Source organism: Aquarana catesbeiana, linkage group LG06, assembly GCF_042186555.1.
Source record: "Aquarana catesbeiana isolate 2022-GZ linkage group LG06, ASM4218655v1, whole genome shotgun sequence".
Lineage (NCBI taxonomy): Eukaryota > Metazoa > Chordata > Amphibia > Anura > Ranidae > Aquarana > Aquarana catesbeiana.
In genome coordinates, this window is record NC_133329.1 from 37,521,122 (window position 1) to 37,541,002 (window position 19,881).

The 19,881-nt window shown below is 47.5% G+C and overlaps 1 protein-coding gene across 1 annotated transcript in view; it reads right to left on the bottom strand.

Moving 5' to 3' along the window:
• Positions 1-592: 592 nt before the first annotated feature.
• Positions 593-19,881, bottom strand: part of LOC141148315 (guanylate-binding protein 1-like) — a 136,509-nt gene continuing 117,220 nt past the window's right edge. The window contains exon 11 of the mRNA XM_073635635.1: positions 593-1,002. Coding sequence (XP_073491736.1) covers positions 844-1,002 — 159 coding nt within the window. The 3' untranslated portion in view covers positions 593-843. The remainder of the gene's footprint in view (positions 1,003-19,881) is intronic.

Here is a 19,881-nt window from a genome sequence, read left to right on the forward strand (position 1 = left end):
AAGCTTCAAGGGAATTTAAACTGGGATAGTATGAGGCAGCTGCTTTAGGCTCCACAACAATGACAGGGCCCAGGGCAGCTTCCCCTTTTGCCCTGCCTTAAAGACGGCCCTGAATGTAGGACATTAGGGGTCTGTCTAGAACCTTGATATTTCACCAAATCCCCCCAAAAAGGAAGTTAAAAAAATGTAGAGAAAAAAAATGTAAAAAAATAATAATAATAATTTAAAAAAATTAAAGACTTGTGGTAATTTCTGCCATGGTTGCAAAGCATAGCATCACGGCTGAGAAATTTGCACACCCCTAGCCACTGCCTCTTTTGCTCTGTGTTTGAGCTTTGTGGTGCACACCTATGCTTGCCACCTTGTCCTAAACTCATATATTTGGAAAAAAGGTATTTAAACAATGACTCACATTTCAAGGATTTTTACTTTTGAGGGGGTCATTGGGGGTTAGAGCCTCCACCAAGTTTTTATTGTCATCTGTGTTCCTGTTGGTAAGTTTACACCTTGTAGAGTCAGGAAGTGATGGAAATGCCACTAATTAGGACACAGAAAAAAGACAAAAACACTTTTTTTTGTATACTGCTGGATGGTTCTATATTTTTATTTCTCTCTGTGACTTTCTACCCCGGTGACACCTCCACCTCTTATTTCTTGTATTTGTGTCTCCAAGGCAGGAAGTCAATGAAAATTTCCCCGTTGGGGGTCACAGACTGAGATAAAAACTTCACAGAACTTTTAACTATTCCTACAACTACTCCCCCCACCCACCTTCCAAAATGAAAACAAAGAAAAAATATTGTCAGGAGTAGGACTTGAAGCTGTTCCCCTTAACATGTATTGTTAGAAGCGAAATATTTTTGTTGCCCATTTTACGAGATCTGATATCCAGTCAAAGGGAGAGTTGTTCTTTTCTTGTAACCTTCTCTCTAAGTTGGCAATCTGTTCTTTGAACATCTTGGCTTGTGCTTCTTGGGCCTGCTTCATGTATAAGTCATATTCCTGTGAATACATTGACAATCAAGACACACACATATACCATCAGGCATTATATTGTACACTACAGAAGAAGTCTTCAATGGTCAAATCTTTCAATCAGTATCTCTATAGGAACATATACAGTAGTCTGCAAAATTGAAATGTGTCTACCAGTGGCGGCCCTCTCATTAGGGGCGCAGGGGCGCCGCCCCCCAATCCATTCACCCGGCCCCTAATCTTCATGCAGGGTGCCGGACACATGGATTTCGATGTTTTTATTTTTTTTTTCAGAAGCACGTGATTAGGACTGGGGACTCTAATTGTTTTCAAAAAGGGTGGGCTTGGGGTGCCCCCCGATCCCACCCACTTGTGTGACATTAGCGAATCACTATTCGTTAATGTCTTCCTGCTTTTCCTCCTGGCCAATCAAGGAACAGGTTCTGAGTAGGGTTGAGCCGAACACCCCCCTGTTCGGTTCGCACCAGAACATGCGAACAGGAAAAAAGTTTGCTCGAACACGCGAACACCATTAAAGTCTATGGGACACGAACATGAATAATCAAAAGTGCTAATTTTAAAGGCTTATATGCAAGTTATTGTCATAAAAAGTGTTTGGGGACCCGGGTCCTGCCCCAGGGGACATGGATCAATGCAAAAAAAAGTTTTAAAAACAGACGTTTTTTCAGGAGCAGTGATTTTAATAATGCTTAAAGTCAAACAATAAAAGTGTAATATCCCTTTAAATTTCGTACCTGGGGGGTGTCTATAGTATGCCTGTAAAGGGGCGCATGTTTCCCGTGTTTAGAACAGTCTGACAGTAAAATGACATTTCGAGGGAAAAATTCAAGTAAAAACTACCCGCGGCTATTGCATTGCCGACAATACACATAGAAGTTCATTGATAAAAACGGCATGGAAATTAAACACAGGGAAACCCCGAACCAAAATTAAAAAAAAAAAAATGAAGGGGGAGTCCCCCTAAATTCCATACCAGGCCCTTCAGGTCTGGTATGGATATTAAGGGGAACCCCAGCCAAAATTTAAAAAAAAATGACGCAGGGTTCCCCCTAAATTCCATACCAGACCCTTCAGGTCTGGTATGGATTTTAAGGGGAACCCCGCACCAAAAAAAAAAAAAAAACGGCGTGGGGTCCCCCCAAAAATCCATACCAGACCCTTATCCGAGCACGCAACCTGGCAGGCCACAGGAAAAGAGAGGGGGAGGAGAGTGTCACCCCCCCTCCTGAACTGTACCAGGCCACATGCCCTCAACGTTGGGAGGGTGCTTTGGGGTAGCCCCCCAAAACACCTTGTCCCCATGTTGATGAGGACAAGGGCCTCATCCCCACAACCCTGGCCGGTGGTTGTGGGGGTCTGCGGGCGGGGGGCTTATTGGAATCTGGAAGCCCCCTTTAACAAGGGGACCCCCAGATCCCGGCCCCCCCCTGTGTGAAATGGTAAGGGGGTACTTACCCCTACCATTTCACTAAAAAACTGTCAAAAATGTTAAAAATGACAAGAGACAGTTTTTGACAATTCCTTTATTTAAATGCTTCTTCTTTCTTCTATCTTCCTTCATCTTCTTCTTCTTCTGGTTCTTCTGGCTCTTCTGGTTCTTCCTCCGGCGTTCTCGTCCAGCATCTCCTCCGCGGCGTCTTCTATCTTCTTCTCCTCGGGCCGCTCCGCACCCATGGCATGGGGGGAGGCTCCTGCTCTTCTCTTCATCTTCTTCTTCATCCTCTTCTCTTCTTCCTTCTTCTCTTCTCTTCTTCATTTTCTGGACGAGAACGCCGGAGGAAGAACCAGAAGAGCCAGAAGAACCAGAAAAAGATGAAGGAAGATAGAAGAAAGAAGAAGCATTTAAATAAAGGAATTGTCAAAAACTGTCTCTTGTCATTTTTAACATTTTTGACAGTTTTTTAGTGAAATGGTAGGGGTAAGTACCCCCTTACCATTTCACATGGGGGGGCGGGATCTGGGGGTTCCCTTGTTAAAGGGGGCTTCCAGATTCCGATTCCCCCGCCCGCAGACCCCCACAACCACCGGCCAAGGTTGTGGGGATGAGGCCCTTGTCCTCATCAACATGGGGACAAGGTGTTTTGGGGGGCTACGGTTCAGGAGGGGGGGTGCACTGTCGTCCCCCCCTCTTTTCCTGCGGCCTGCCAGGTTGCGTGCTCAGATAAGGGTCTGGTATGGATATTTGGGGGGACCCAACGCCGTTTTTTTTTTTTTTTGGCGCGGGGTTCCCCTTAAAATCCATACCAGACCTGAAGGGTCTGGCATGGAATTTAGGGGGAACCCCACGTCATTTTTTTTTGGCGCGGGGTTCCCCTTAAAATCCATACCAGACCTGAAGGGCCTGGTATGGAATTTAGGGGGACTCCCACGTCATTTTTTTTTTTTTAATTTTGGTTCGGGGTTTCCCTGTGTTGAATTCCCATGCCGTTTTTACCAATGAACTTCAATGTGTATTGTCGGCAATGCAATAGCCGCGGGTAGTTTTAAATGGAATTTTTCCTTCGAAATGTAATTTTGCTGTCAGACTGTTCTAAACATGGGAAACATGTGCCCCTTTACAGGCATACTATAGACACCCCCCAGGTACAAAATTTAAAGGGATATTACACTTTAATTGTTTGACTTTAAGCATTGTTAAAATCACTGCTCCTGAAAAAACGGCCATTGTTAAAACTTTTTTTTGCATTGATCCATGTCCCCTGGGGCAGGACCCGGGTCCCCAAACACTTTTTATGACAATAACTTGCATATAAGCCTTTAAAATTAGCACTTTTGATTTCTCCCATAGACTTTTAAAGGGTGTTCTGCGGCATTCGAATTTGCCGCAAACACCCCAAATTGTTCGCTGTTCATAGAACTTGCGAACAGCCAATGTTCGAGTCGAACATGAGTTCGACTCGAACTCGAAGCTCATCCCTAGTTCTGAGACCCGATTGGCCAGGAAGTCTTAAGGCTCCCGGCCAATCGGGTCTCAGGACTCATTTCCTGTTTGGCGGGGAGGAGAAGCAATGGCCCCAGCTCGGCTCTTCTTCCCTCCACAACCTCCTCCCTGTACCTCCCCGCATAAGGTAAAGCCATAGATCACCGCCTTCCCAATCACTCGATTGAGCACCGGGGGGGGGTTAGTGCAATCGAAGCCAAGCCCCAGAATTTTGAGCACCAGCCACCACTGGTGTCTACTATGAAGACATGGTAGGTAGTCTTTCATATCTCAGTACACATTCGGCTTTGGAAAACATATCAAATGTTACATAGTAGGTGAGGTTGAAAAAAGACACAAGTCCATCAAGTACAACCCATGTGTGTGATTATATGTCAGTATTACATTGTATATCCCTGTATGTTGTGGTCATTCGGGTGCTTATCTAATAGTTTTTTGAAACTATCGATGCCCCCTACTGAGACCACCGCCTGTGGAAGGGAATTACACATCCTTGCCGCTCTTACAGTAAAGAACCCTCTATGTCAGGGGTCTCAAACTGGTGGCCCTCCAGCTGTTGCGAAACTACAAGTCCCATCATGCCTCTGCCTGTGGGAGTCATGCTTGTAACTGTCAGCCTTGCAATGCCTCATGGGAATTGTAGTTTTGCAACAGCTGGAAGGTCGCCAGTTTGAGACCCCTGCTCTACATAGTTTGAAATTAGAAGAATAGAGGTTTAACCTTAAACTACGTAGACTCTACATAGTTTAAGGTTAAACCTCTTTTCTTCTAATTTTAATGAGTGGCCACGAGTCTTGTTAAACTCCCTTCCGCATTTTTCTACAATGAACCTCATTTGACATGTAGTTGCCCACCCCATTCATTTGTTCAGATCTTCTTGCAAGGTTTCCACATCCTGCAGAGAAGTTATTGCCCCGGTTAGCTTAGTATTGTCCGCAAATACAGAGATTGTTTACCCCATCCACTAGGTCGTTTGTTGTTCTTCCTTTGAAGGATGGATAAAGAATATTAGGGATGATTTAAAAATCATTAGTTACATTAACAATAACATATTAGGCTATGTTATTAAAAATCAGGGTGAAGCTGCCTTCTACATTAACCGGTTCAATACAGGGCAATTTCACCCCCTTCCTTCCCAGGCCAAATTTTAGTTTTCAGCGCTGTCGCACTTTGAACGTCAATTGCGCGGTCGTGCGACGTTGTACCCAAAAAAAATTGACGTCCTTTTTTCACCACAAATAGAGCTTTCTTTTGGTGGTATTTGATCGCCTCTGCGGTTTTTATTTTTTGCGCTATAAACAAAAGAAGAGCGACAATTTTGAAAAAAACACAATATTTTTTACTTTTTGCTATAATAAATATCCCAATTTTTTTTTAAAAAAAAACAAATTTTTTCCTCAGTTTCGGCCGATACGTATTCTTCTACATATTTTTGGTAAAAAAAAATCGCAATAAGAGTATAGTGATTGGTTTGCGCAAAAGTTATAGCGTCTACAAAATAGGGGATAGATTTATGGCATTTTTAAAAAAAAAAATTTTATTTATTTTTTTAGCGGCGATCGCGATTTTTTTTCGTGACTGCGACATTATGGCGGACACATCGGACACTTTTGACACATTTTTGGCACCGTTCACATTTATACAGCGATCAATGCTATACAATTGCATTGATTACTGTGTAAATGTGACAGGCAGTGAAGGGGTTAACCACTAGGGGGCGGGGAGGGGTTAATATGTTTCCTAGGGAGTGATTACTAACTGAAGGGGGAGGGGACGCTCAAGGGGAGGAGACTGATCAGTGTTCCTCCGTTCTGGGAACACAGATCGCTCTCCTCAGAGCTGACAGGCTGTGGATCTGTGTGTTTACACACACAGATCCACATGCCGACCCGGTTAACGGGCAATCGCGGGTGCCCGGCGGACATCGCGGCCGCCGGGCACACGCACCGGGTCCCGAGGAATGCGGCGGGCGCGCGCGCGTGCTCCCGGCGGCGCGCGCGTGCCCCCTAGGCGGCCGGGAATCCCAGGACGTCATATGACGTCCACCCAGGATGGGAGATCCCATCCCAGGACGTCATATGACTATGGGCGGGTAGGGAAGTGGTTAAAGTGGATGTAAACCCAATGTCATCCTTCCTAAACTACTGCCATAGGGGTTATCTATAAGGATATACATGCCTCCTGCATGTATCTTTACCTGTCAAATGTCTCCCCTCTGTCTGTTATGAGACCCGAAAAACTGAAGATTCTGTGGGTGGGTCTGTTGTCTGGAGCTCGGTGGGTGGAGTCGTGATGTCAGTAGACTCCCCGCCCACCTCTACACTCCCCTTGTCAATATGCATTTTCTCCTGTGTATTTCTAACACTGAACTTCTGCTGAACTTCTGCTATGATCTCTAACATCCAGTGAAAAGACAGGAAAGTAACCACATGACTTCAGAATGCCAAATAATGGTGAGGTGTGGAACAGCCAATCCTTGCAGAGCTGCTGAAGAAAGGAGTGGGGAAGGGAATTAAAAAATACTGCATGTCTTAGGCTAATGCACGAGATGTAAATCACCTGTCACTCACAGCAAGGGGGAGTATTTGACAAAGTGTTTCTCAGTTTGTCAAGAATTGTCTCACTGAACAATAAAAGAGGATTGCTCAGAGATGGATTAACTCTGTGCGGCAAGACTGGGCTCAAATGATAGCAAATCTTATACTCTACAGTATGATAAAGAATGTGGGTTTACATCCACTTTAAGTGCTGCTGTTTTTTTTTTTTTTTTTTTTTTTTTTTGGGGGGGGGGGGGAGTTGTTATTTACAATAAAAGCTGAGTTAGTGAGTCTCAAAAAAAATAATTAAAGTGGTTCTAAAGGCTCAAGGTTTTCTACCTTATTGCATTGTATGCATTAAAAGAGAGTTTTTGTTTTTTTTGCAGATTCATACTTCCCGAGGTAGATGCAGCATTAATACGATGCTGCATCTGTCCCCCACCTGCTCTAACACTGAAAACCAAACACCGGTTGGTTCTCAGGGTTTCCTGAGCAGAGAGCTGTCAGTCACCAGCTCTCTGCTCTGCCCCCCCGCACTCACCGGAGTGCTGGGCTGTGGAGGGGGCGGGAGCAGCTGCCTCAGCCTCTCAGCTGGTCCAAGCATGTGGGAGGATCCCAACTATATGGTCGTGGTCTTACCCGAGCCTGGACTGGCTCTGTGACATCAGCCGACAGCAGGTTTCAGCCCACTATCTGCTGAAAATGGGTCACAGAACAAGCTTTGGCTGTACTTCTCCTTTAACCACTTGCTGACCGCCCTACATACATATATTGTGGGGTGGCAGCTCCTACTGACAAATTTACGTACCTGTACAGGATTGCCTCTTCCCGGGGTTGCAGCATGCACGCGCGCCATCGGGGACCAGATCCCACTGTCATTGGACACAGCGAGAGCCAACCATCGGGGACGCAATTTCCACCAGGACCCGCAGATTGTTCCAGACAGAGGCAGAGCGGCGGTCTGCCTATGTAAACAAGGCAGATCGCCATTCTGTGACAAGGGAATACAGAGATCCTGTGTTTCTGCTAAGCAGGAATACGGATCTCGGTATTCCCACAATACAAGCCCCACCCCCACACAGTTAGAAAGCACTCCCTAGGGACACATTTAACGCTTTGATCGCCCCTGATGTTAACCTCTTCCCAGCCAGTGTTATTAGTACAGTGACAGTGCATCTTTTTTAGCACTGATCACTGTATTGGTGTAACTGGTCCCCAAAAAGTGTCACTTAGTGTCCGATTTGTCTGCCGCAATTTGAAAAAAGACACAAGTCCATCAAGTCCAACCTATGTGTGTGATTATATGTCAGTATTACATTGTATATCCCTGTATGTTGAGGTTCATTCAGGTGCTTATCTAATAGTTTTTTTACTACTATCGATGCACCCCGCTGAGACCACCACCTGTGGAAGGGAATTCCACATCCTTGCCACTCTTACAGTAAAGAACCCTCTACGTAGTTTAAGGTTAAACCTTTTTTCTTCTAATTTTAATAATTGGCCATGAGTCTTTTTAAACTCTCTTCCACAAAAAAGTTTTATCCCTATTGTGGGGTCACCAGTACGGTATTTGTATATTGAAATCATATCCCCTCTCAACCGTCTCTTCTCCAGAGAGAATAAGTTCAGTGCTCGTAACCTTTCCTCATAACTAGGGATGAGCTTCGAGTTTAACCCATGCTCGACGCGAGCATCGCCTGTTCGAACATTCGTTGAATTGCGAACGTTATGGGCCGTTTGCACCAAATTCGAGTGGCGCATCATAATTCACTGCGGCATTGCAGTGCATTGCTGGCTGATGATTGGCCAAGCATGCACTATGTCCCGCATGCTTGGCCAATCACAGCCTCGTCTGTACAGAGAGCCATAATTGGCCACAGCCAGGGTGGCTTTGGCCAATTATGGCTCAGGGGGTTTAGTACACGCCCCACACTATATAAGGCCGCCTGCGTGGCGGCCTTGTGTACTGTGTTGCGGCAGAGAGAGATAGACAGAGAGACAGTGTAATTTGATTAAGTTAGATAGAGTAGGCAGGCGAGTGAGTTAGCTGCACTTACAGTGTATTGTGTATATATATGCATCCTAGGTGTTGTGTGTCTATATATATATATATATATATATATATATATATATATATATATATACACACTGTATTCAGTTTAGCTAGATCCGTTCCTGTTATTCTCTTCCTACTGACAGGCAGGCAGTTAGTGTACTGTGTCCTTTGCACAGTGTGCACCTATGCACCTAAAGCTACCTGAACAAAATTGCTGGTGTTCTTCTGATCCTATTAGTACCACAGGCAGGCAGTTACAGTATTTACATTTAGTGTACTGTGTCCTCTGCACAGTGTGCACCTAAAGCTACCTGATGAAAATTGGTGGTGTTCTTCTGATCCCATTAATACCACAGGCAGGCAGCTGCAGTATTTACAGTTAGTGTACTGTGTCCTCTGCACGGTGTGCACTTAAAGCTACCTGAAGAAAATTGCTGGTGTTCTTCAGATCCTATTAGTACCACAGGCAGGCAGCTACAGTATTTATAGTTATTGTACTGTGTCCTCTGCACAGTGTGCACCTAAAGCTACCTGAAGAAAATTGGTGGTGTTCTTCTGATCCTATTAGTACCACAGGCAGGCAGCTGCAGTATTTACAGTTAGTGTACTGTGTCCTCTGCACAGTGTGCACCTAAAGCTACCTGAAGACAATTGCTGTTGTTCGGATCCTAATACCACAGGCAGGCAGCTGCAGTATTTACAGTTAGTGTATTGTGTCCTCTGCACAGTGTGCACCTAAAGCTACCTGAAGACAATTGCTGGTGTTCTCATACTAATAATACAACAGGCAGGCAGTTGATTCTCTCTAGCTGCAGTATAATTATATATAAACATCCCAGCTTTGTGCAGCTACATCTCACTGCAGGCCATTAGTATGTCTGGAAGGCCAACAAGGAGAGGCAGACAATCACAAGCCAATAAAAGAGGGCAAGCAGGGTCTGTGTCTAGAGGCAACAGTGCTGGTCGTGGAAATAGTGCATCCTCATCAGCATGTGGCCGTAAGACATGCTTGTCCTTTTTTTCGGCAGCTGGCCGTGTTGAGCCGCAACATGCGGAAGACTTGGTAGAGTGGATGACCAAGCCGTCCTCATCCTCCCCATCCTCTCTCACCCAGGCTCTGGGTACTTTGTCTGTCAAAGCAGCTGCCAACGAGGCCTCTTCCCTCGGCTCAATGGCATCAGTCACTCCTTCCCTAGCCCCACCATGTCCTCCTTAGGAGTTCCCCGAACTGTTTGACCACAGTGTTGGGTACATGCTCCAGGAGGATGCCCAGCGTTATGAAGGCTCCGATGATGGTACCCAGCTAGAGGAAGGCAATAACATGAGCCCAGAGAGAGGGTGTGCCCAAGAAGGACAGCAATCTGGCAGTTATGTTCCACCAGCTGCAGCATACTGCCAGCTTTGCTCCAGTGATGAGGAGGGAGGGGATGATGAGGTCACTGACTCCACGTGGGTGGCTGATAGGAGAGAGGAGGAGGAGGAGGCACATCTCCAATGAGGCAGGATGCCCTCCAGGGGCCAGCTTAAGGGCAGCACACAGACTTCATCACACCGCAGAGCTCCGCATGTGCAGGGCGCTGCTGTCTCTGCGCGTTATTCCAAAAGTTCTTTGGTGTGGGCCTTTTTGAGACGAGTGCATCAGATCCCACCGCTGCTATTTGCAACATATGTCTCAAGCGTATCTTGCGTGTCCAAAACATCGCCCACTTGGGCACCACATGCTTGACCAAACATATGTCGACCTGGCATGCAGTTTGTTGGCAAGCATACCTAAAAGACCCACACCAAAGAACAAAGCGGACTTCTCCTTGCTCCTCATCAGCTGGGATCTCCAACCCCACTATACTTTCACTCACTGAAACCTGCACTGAGAGGAATGAAGGTGTAGAATTAGGTGTGTCACAGCCAAGTACTTGCGAGCAATCTGCTATCGGTACACCGACATCAGATTGTACCAGGCAAATTTCCCTGCCCCAGCTGCTGCACTGCCAAAAGAAGTTTGCTCCTAGCCATCCACATGCCCAGCGGTTGAATGCTAGCTTGGCTAAATTGCTAGCACTTCAACTGCTGCCTATTCAGTTGGTAGACCCTGCCCCCTTCCGTGAGTTTGTGGAATGTGCGGTTCCTCAGTGGCAGGTTCCCAAATGCCACTTTTTCTCATGGAAGGCAATTCCAGCTCTCTACCGGCATGTGGAAGGTAATGTCTTGGCCTCGCTGGACAGGGCGGTCAATGGTAAGGTGCATATTACTGCTGACTCAGCTCTGCAGGGGCAGGTTCAGAGGTGGTTGACGCCACGCCTGCTTAAGCCAGGTTTGGTGGTTTGTGACAATGGCACCAACCTCCTCTCCGCCCTCCGACAGGGACAACTGACCCATGTGCCCTGTTTGGGTCACGTTCTTAACTTAGTGGTGCAGCGGTTCTTGGGCAGGTACCCGGGCTTACATTATATCCTAAGGCAGGCCAGGAAAATCTGTGTGCATTTCCGCAGCAGTCTTCAAGGGATCATTTACAGTCCGAAGAAACCCATGAACTTGTACGTGGCTGGGAGGAGGTGACTGTGGATCATGTTGTCCTTAGTGACCCAGAGGACTCTGGACCGAATGCCTCAGCAAACCTACGCTGCATGGCCTCCCTGAACCTGCAAATCCTGCAAATCCAAAGAAGGATCCTCGTATTTGTGGTTTTAAGGGGAGGGATGATTACTGGCTGGCAACCCTCCTTGATCCACAATACAAGAGTAAGGTTGCGGACCTTATCTTGCCGTCACAGAGGGAGCAGAGGATGAAATATCTTCGGGAGGCCTTGCAGAAAGGTTTGTGCAACGCGTTTCCAGAACCTGGGAGGTTACAATTTCCTGGCCCTCCTGGATAGGGATGAGCTTCGTGTTCGAGTCGAACCCATGTTCGACTCGAACATCGGCTGTTCGGTCGTTCGCTGAATTGCGAACGATATGGGCCGTTCGCGCCAAATTCGTGTGGCGCGTCACGGCCCATTATTCACTGCGGCATCGCAGTGCATTGCTGGCTAATGATTGGCCAAGCATGCACTATGACCCGCATGCTTGGCCAATCACAGCGCCGCCTGAACCGAGAGCCGTAATTGGCCAAAGCCAAGGAGGCTTTGGCCAATTATGGCTCAGGGGATTTAGTACACGCCCCACACTATATAAGGCCGCCTGCACGGCAGCCCTGTGCAGTGTGTTCCGGTGTGCTGAGAGATAGAGAGAGAGAGAGACAGTGTCATTTCATTTGAGTTAGCTAGATTAGGCAGGACAGTCAGTCAGTTAGCTGCACTTACAGTGTATTGTGTATATATATGCATCCCAGGTGTTGCATATATATATATATACACTGTATTCAGTTTAGCTAGATCCGTTACTGTTATCTTCCTACTGACAGGCAGGCTTGTCTTGTTACAGTATTTACAGCTACCTGAAGAAAATTACTGGTGTTCTTTTGATCCTATTAGTACCACAGTCAGGCAGCTAGACTATTTACAGTTAGTGCAGTGCGTCCTGCTCACAGTGTTCAGCTAGATCCGTTACTGTTATCTTCTTACTGACAGGCAGGCTTGTCTTGTTACAGTATATAAAGCTACCTGAAGAAAATTGCTGGTGTTCTTTTGAACCTATTAGTACCACAGTCAGGCAGCTAGACTATTTAGAGTTAGTGCAGTGCGTCCTGCTCAAAGTGTTCAGCTAGATCCGTTCCTGTTATCTTCATACTGACAGGCAGGCTTGTCTTGTTACAGTATATAAAGCTACCTGAAGAAAATTGCTGGTGTTCTTTTGATCCTGTTAGTACCACAGTCAGGCAGCTAGACTATTTAGAGTTAGTGCAGTGCGTCCTGCTCAAAGTGTTCAGCTAGATCCGTTCCTGTTATCTTCGTACTGACAGGCAGGCTTGTCTTGTTACAGTATTTACAGCTACCTGAAGAAAATTACTGGTGTTCTTTTGATCCTACTAGTACCACAGTCAAGCAGCTAGACTATTTAGAGTTAGTGCAGTGCGTCCTGCTCACAGTGTTCAGCTAGATCCGTTCCTGTTATCTTCGTACTGACAGGCAGGCTTGTCTTGTTACAGTATATAAAGCTACCTGAAGAAAATTGCTGGCGTTCTTTTGATCCTATTAGTACCACAGTCAGGCAGCTAGACTATTTACAGTTAGTGCAGTGCGCCCTGCTCACAGTGTTCAGCTAGATCCGTTCCTGTTATCTTCTTACTGACAGGCAGGCTTGTCTTGTTACAGTATATAAAGCTACCTGAAGAAGATTACTGGTGTTCTTTTGATTCTATTAGTACCACAGTCAGGCAGCTAGACTATTTACAGTTAGTGCAGTGTGTCCTGCTCACAGTGTTCTGCTAAACCTACAAGTTAGTGGGGTGCGTCCTGCTCACAGTGTTCAGCTAAACCTACAAGTTAGTAGGGTGCGTCCACCTCACAGTGTTCAGCTAAACCTACAAGCTAGTGGGGTGCGTCCTGCTCACAGTGTTCAGCTAGATCCGTTCCTGTTATCTTCTTACTGACAGGCAGGCTTGTCTTGTTACAGTAAATACAGCTACCTGAAGAAAATTGCTGGTGTTCTTTTGATCCTATTGGTACCACAGTCAGGCAGCTAGACTATTTACAGTTAGTGCAGTGCGTCCTGCTCACAGTGTTCAGCTAAACCTACAAGTTAGTGGGGTACGTCCACCTCACAATGTTCAGCTAAAGCTACCTGTAGAAGGTTGGTGGTGTTCTCATACTACAGGCAGGCAGTTGATTTTGCTAGCTGCAGTATCAGTACATATATATATATATATATATATATATATATATATATATATATATATCCCAGCTTAGTGCAGCTACAGGCCATTAGTATGTCTGGAAGGCCAAGAAGGAGAGGCAGACAGTCACAAGCCAATAAGAGAGGGCAAGCAGGCTCTGTGTCTAGTGCTGGTCATGGAGACGGTGCATCCACATCAGCACGTGGCCGTGGGACACGCTTGGCCTTTTTTTCGGCAGCTGGCCGTGTTGATCCACAACATGCGGAAGACTTGGTCAAGTGGATGACCAAGCCGTCCTCATCCTCCTCATCCTCTCTCACCCATGCCCAGGGTACTTTGTCTGGCAAAGCAGCGGCCTCTTCCCTCGGCTCAATGTCATCAGTGACTCCTTCCCTAGCCCCACCATGTCCTCCTGAGGAGTCCCTCGAACTGTTTGACCACAGTGTTGGGTACATGCTCCAGGAGGATGCCCAGTGTTTGGAAGGCTCTGATGATGATACTGAGCTTGATGAAGGCAGTAACATGAGCACGGACAGAGGGGGTGCCCAAGAAGGACAGCAATCTGGCAGTCATGCTCCCCCTGCTGCAGCATACTGCCAGGTTTGCTCCAGTGATGAGGAGGGAGGGGATGATGAGGTCACTGACTCAACGTGGGTGCCTGATAGGAGAGAGGAGGAGGAGGAGGAGGCGGCACATCACCAACGAGGCAGGATGCCCTCCAGGGGCCAGCCTAAGGGCAGCACATTGACTGCATCACACCCCAAAATTCCACATGTGCAGGGCGCTGCAGTCTCTGCGCGTTATTCAAAAAGTTCTTTGGTGTGGGCCTTTTTTGAGACTAGTGCATCAGATCGCACCGCTGCTATTTGCAACATATGTCTCAAACGTATCTCGCGTGGCCAAAACATCTCCCGCTTGGGTACCACATGCTTGACCAGACATATGTTGACCTGCCATGCAGTTCGTTGGCAAGCGTATCTAAAAGACCCACACCAAAGAACAAAGAGGACCTCTCCTTGCTCCTCATCAGCTGAGATTTCCAACCCCACTAGACCTTCAGTCCTCTCTGAGACCTGCACTGAGAGGAATGAAGGTGTAGAATTAGGTGTGTCACAGCCAAGTACTTGTGGGCAATCTGCTTTTGGTACACCGACGTCAGATTGTACCAGGCAAATTTCCCTGCCCCAGCTGCTGCACCGCCGAAAGTTTGCTCCCAGCCATCCACATGCTCAGCGGTTGAATGCTAGCTTGGCAAAATTGCTAGAATTCAACTGCTGACTTTTCAGTTGGTAGACTCTGCCCCCTTCCGTGAGTTTGTGGAATGTGCGGTTCCTCAGTGGCAGGTACCCAAATGCCACTTTTTCTCACGGAAGGCGATTCCGGCTCTCTACCGGCATGTGGAAGGCAATGTCCATGCCTCGCTGGACAGGGCGGTCAGCGGTAAGGTGCATATTACCGCTGACTCATGGTCCAGCAGGCATGGACAGGGACGTTACCTAAGTTTCACGGCGCATTGGGTGACTCTGCTGGCAGCTGGGAAGGATGCAGGACAAGGTGCAGTAGTGTTGGAGGTTGTTCCACCACCACGCCTCCAAAATGCTAATGATTGTGACACACCTCTCTCCTCCACCCCCTCCTCTTCTTCTTCCTCCATGGCCTCTTCCTGTGCTTTGTCCACGGAACCAGCGGTGCTCCGTAGCCGTTCAAGGGGCTACACAAGTACGCAGGCCAAAAGATGCCATGCGGTGCTTGAGCTGGTGTGCTTGGGGGACAGGAGCCACACTGGGGCAGAGGTTCTGTCAGCTCTGCAGGGGCAGGTTCAGAGGTGGTTGACGCCACGCCAACTTAAGGCAGGAATGGTGGTTTGTGACAATGTCACCAACCTCCTCTCTGCCCTCCAACAGGGACAAATGACCCATGTGCCCTGTTTGGCTCACGTCCTTAACTTGGTGGTGCAGCGGTTCTTGGGCAGGTACCCGGGCTTACAGGATGTCCTGAGGCAGGCCAGGAAAGTCTGTGTGCATTTCCGCCGGTCATATAATGCCAGTGCTCGGCTGACGGACCTCCAAAAGGAGTTTAACCTGCCCAAGAACCGCTTAATCTGTGACATGCCCACCAGGTGGAACTCAATGTTGGCCATGCTGCAGCGGCTGCACACGCAGCAGAGGGCCATCAATGAGTACCTGTGCGACTATGGCACCAGGACAGGGTCAGGGGAGCTTGTTTTTTTTTCCCCACGCCAGTGGGCCATGATCAGGGATGCATGCACTGTCCTGTCACCATTTGAGGAGGCCACGAGGATGGTGAGCAGTGACAGTGCATGCATCAGTGACACTGTCCCCCTTGTCCACCTGTTGGAGCACACACTGCGTGGAATAATGGACAGGGCACTTGAGGCAGAACAGAGGCAGGAAGAGGAGGACTTCCTTAGCTCTCAAGGCCCCCTTTATCCAGACAGTGTTCCTGCGTGCCCGCCGATCACACAGGAAGAGGACGAGGAGGAGGAGGAGGAAGATTGTGTCAGTATGGAGGTGGAGCCTGGCACTCAGCATCAGCAGCAGTCTTTAAGGGATCAGTCCCAAGAAACACATAAACTTGTACGTGGCTGGGAGGAGGTGGCTGCAGACCATGTCGTCCTTAGTGACCCAGAGGACTCCGGACCGAATGCCTCAGCAAACCTACGCTGCATGGCCTCCCTGATCCTGCAAAGCCTGCGTAAGGATCCTCGTATTCGTGGTATCAAGGAGAAGGACCAATACTGGCTGGCAACCCTCCTTGATCCACGTTACAAGGGTAAGGTTGCGGACCTTATCTTGCCATCGCAGAGGGAGCAGAGGATGAAACATCTTCGGGAGGCCTTGCAGAAAGGTCTGTGCAATGCGTTCCCAGAGACTGGGAGGTTACAAACTCCTGTTTCTGGACAACGAGTTGCTGAGGCTTCGGTCAGTCAAAGAAGGAGCGGTGGAGAAGGTGGCCGTCTGACCGATGCGTTCAGACAGTCTTTTGGTCCGCAGCCCCAAGGTATGATCGGTTCCAGCAACCATCGCCAGCGTCTGTTTTACATGGTGCAGGAATACCTAGGGGCAAGATCTGACTTGGACACCTTTCCCACCGAAAATCCTCTGGGTTACTGGGTCTTGAGGATGGATCACTGGCCAGAGCTTGCACAGTATGCAATTGAGCTACTGGCCTGTCCTGCATCCAGCGTTCTTTCGGAACGCACATTCAGTGCTGCTGTAGGCGTGGTAACCGATCACAGGGTGAGTCTGTCCACCGACTCGGTCGATCGACTGACCTTCATAAAAATGAATCAGTCTTGGATCACCACCAGCTACCAAGTACCTGATGCTGATGTAACCGAATAATTTTTTTAAAAATCTCAGATCCCTTCAAAGACTGCCTATGCTGATGCTGAGTGACTATCCCTGAGTAATTATCCTCTTCCTCCTCAATCATCACGCTGATAGCTTGTAAGAACATTTTTGGTTCTGGGCGCCACCACCAGTGCCTAAGGCACAATTTTTCAGCCCCTGTTTAATAGGGGCGTGTAATTACAATTTTTGATGCAATACTTTGCAACAGGGCTCGTTCCTGCGTTCCAACTAGAGTGTCTGTGAGGGGTTGCAGTGTTGTGGCACCAGCACCAGTGCCTAAGGCCCAATTTTTCTGCCCCTGTTTAACAGGGGCGTGTAATTACAATTTTTGATGCAATACTTTGCAGCAGGGCTCGTTCCTGCGTTCCAACTAGAGTGTCTGTGAGGGGTTGCAGTGTTGTGGCACCAGCACCAGTGCCTAAGGCCCGATTTTTCTGTCCCTGTTTAACAGGGGCGTGTAATTACAATTTTTGATGCAATACTTTGCAGCAGGGCTCGTTCCTGTGTTCCAACTAGAGTGTCTGTGAGGGGTTGCAGTGTTTTGGCACCAGCACCAGTGCCTAAGGCCCGATTTTTCTGCCCCTGTTTAACAGGGGCGTGTAATTACAATTTTTGATGCAATACTTTGCAGCAGGGCTCGTTCCTGCGTTCCAACTAGAGTGTCTGTGAGGGGTTGCAGTGTTGTGGCACCAGCCCCAGTGCCTAAGGCCCAATTTTTCTGCCCCTGTTTAACAGGGGCGTGTAATTACAATTTTTGATGCAATACTTTGCAGCAGGGCTCGTTCCTGCATTCCAACTAGAGTGTCTGTGAGGGGTTGCAGTGTTGTGGCACCAGCACCACCACCACCAAAGGCCCAATTTTTCTGCCCCTGTTCAACAGCAGCATGTAATTACAATTCTTGATCTAATATTTCACAGCAGGGCCCATTTCTGCACCCACCAAGAGCGAGTGAGGACTTACAGTGTTGTGGCACCAGCACCACCACCACCAAAGGCACAGTTTTTCTGCCCCTGTTCAACAGGGGCATGTAATTGCAATTCTTGATCTAATATTTCACAGCAGGGCCCTGTGAGGGCTTACAGTGTTGTGGCCACAACAACACCTAAGGCCCAAATTTCTGCTGAGTATATAGGGCAGGCCCCTACTTTCAAACATCTAACTTACAAACGACTCCTACTTGCAAATGGAAGGAGACAACAGGAAGTGAGATGAAATCTACCCCTAGGAAGGGAAATTCTCTCCTGTAAGAGTTAATATGGAAAAAAACATTTCTCCTTTCCACTGATGCTTTCCAATCCTTGTTCCACAAAAAAACCCCAAATTCTCAAAAAGCATTTGTCATTGGGACAAAAAGTGAGGTGAAATCTTCTAAAGAGGAGGAAAGACAGCAAAACAAATGTCACAGGGGTGATAACCCTTCCCTATGTTTTCCAAAAAGCTTAAAAAAGATTTTGTGGATGGAGCTAAACACGTTAAAAATGAACCCATTCAAAATGACAAACAGATTCTACTTAACAACAAACCTACAGTCCCTGTCTTGTTTGCACCGCCTGTATACTGCTGTTCAGAGTATATAGGGCCTGGTGGCCCCACACCTTTCCTTATTTTAATTTGCGTGCGGGGTTCCCCTTAGTATCCATACAAGACCCAAAAGGCCTGGTAATGGACTGGGGGGTACCCATGGTGTTTGTCTCACTGATTTTCATCCATATTGCCAGGACCGGACATTACATTAAACCCGCAAGCAGTTTTAAATGAGATTTTTTCCTTAAAAAAATGACATTTGGTGCAGGGACTGTTCTAAACACGGGAAACACGCGTCACTTTACAGGCATACTATAGACACCCCCCAGGTACGATATTTAAAGGAATATTTCACTTTTTTTTTTTTTTACTTTAAGCATCATTAAAATCACTGCTCCCGAAAAAACGGCCGTTTTTAAAAGTTTTTTTTGCATTGATACATGTCCCCTGGGGTAGGACCCGGGTCCCCAAACCCTTTTTATGACAATACCATGCAAATTAGCCTTTAAAATGATCACTTTTGATTTTGAACGTTCAAGTCCCATAGACGTCAATGGGGTTCTAACGTTCGTGCGAACTTTCGGTCCGTTCGCAGGCTTCGGTCATTCACAGAAGGAGCGGTGGAGAATTTGGCCGCCTGACCGATGTATTCAGACAATTTTTTAGTCTGCAGCCCCAAGGTCTGATCGGTTCCAGCAACCATCGTCAGCGTCTGATTCACATGGTGCAGGATTACCTAGGGGCAAGATCAATCTTGGACACCTTTCCCACTGAAAATCCTCTGGGTTACTGGGTCTTGAGGATGTATCACTGGCCAGAGCTTGCACAGTATGCAATTGAGCTACTGGCCTGTCCTGCATCCAGCGTTCTTTCGGAAAGCACATTCAGTGCTGCTGGAGGCTTTGGAACCGATCACAGGGTGCGCCTGTCCACCGAACTGGTCGATCGGCTGACCTTCATAAAAATGAATCAGTCTTGGATCATCAGCTACCAAGCACCTGATGATGATGTAACCGATTGATTTTTTTTTTTACGTGAGATCCCTTCAAGACTGCCTATACTGATGCTGAGTGACTATCCTGTTATGCTGAGTGACAATCCTCTTCCTCCTCAATTTTCATGCTGATAGCTTGTAAGAACATTTTTGGTTCTGGGCACCGCCACCAGTGGCCAAGGCCCAATTTTTCTGCCCCTATTTAAACAGGGGCATATAATTACAATTTTTGCTGCAAAGGGCTCATTCTTGCGCTCCAACTATAGCATCTGTGAGGGGTTGCAGTGTTGTGGCAGCAGTGGCTAAAGCCCAATTTTTCTGCCCCTTTTTAACAGGGGTGTGTAATTACAATTTTTGATGCAATACTTTGCAGCAGGGATCATTCCTGCACTCCAACTAGAGTATCTGTGAGGGGTTGCAGTGTTGTGGCACCAGCACCAGTGCCCAAGGCTCACATTTTCAGCCCCTGCTTAACAGGGGTGTATAATTACAATTTTGAGGGGTTGCAGTCAGGGGCGTAACTAGAAATAGCAGGGCCCCATAGCAAAATGTTGTAAGGGGCCCCCCTGCAAACAGCCCCCCCCCACAGCTGCCCTAGTGTCAATGCAGCGTGACCTGTGCCACATACAGCGTGACCTGTGCCCAATACAGCGTGGCCTGTGCCCAATACAGCGTGACCTGTGCCCCA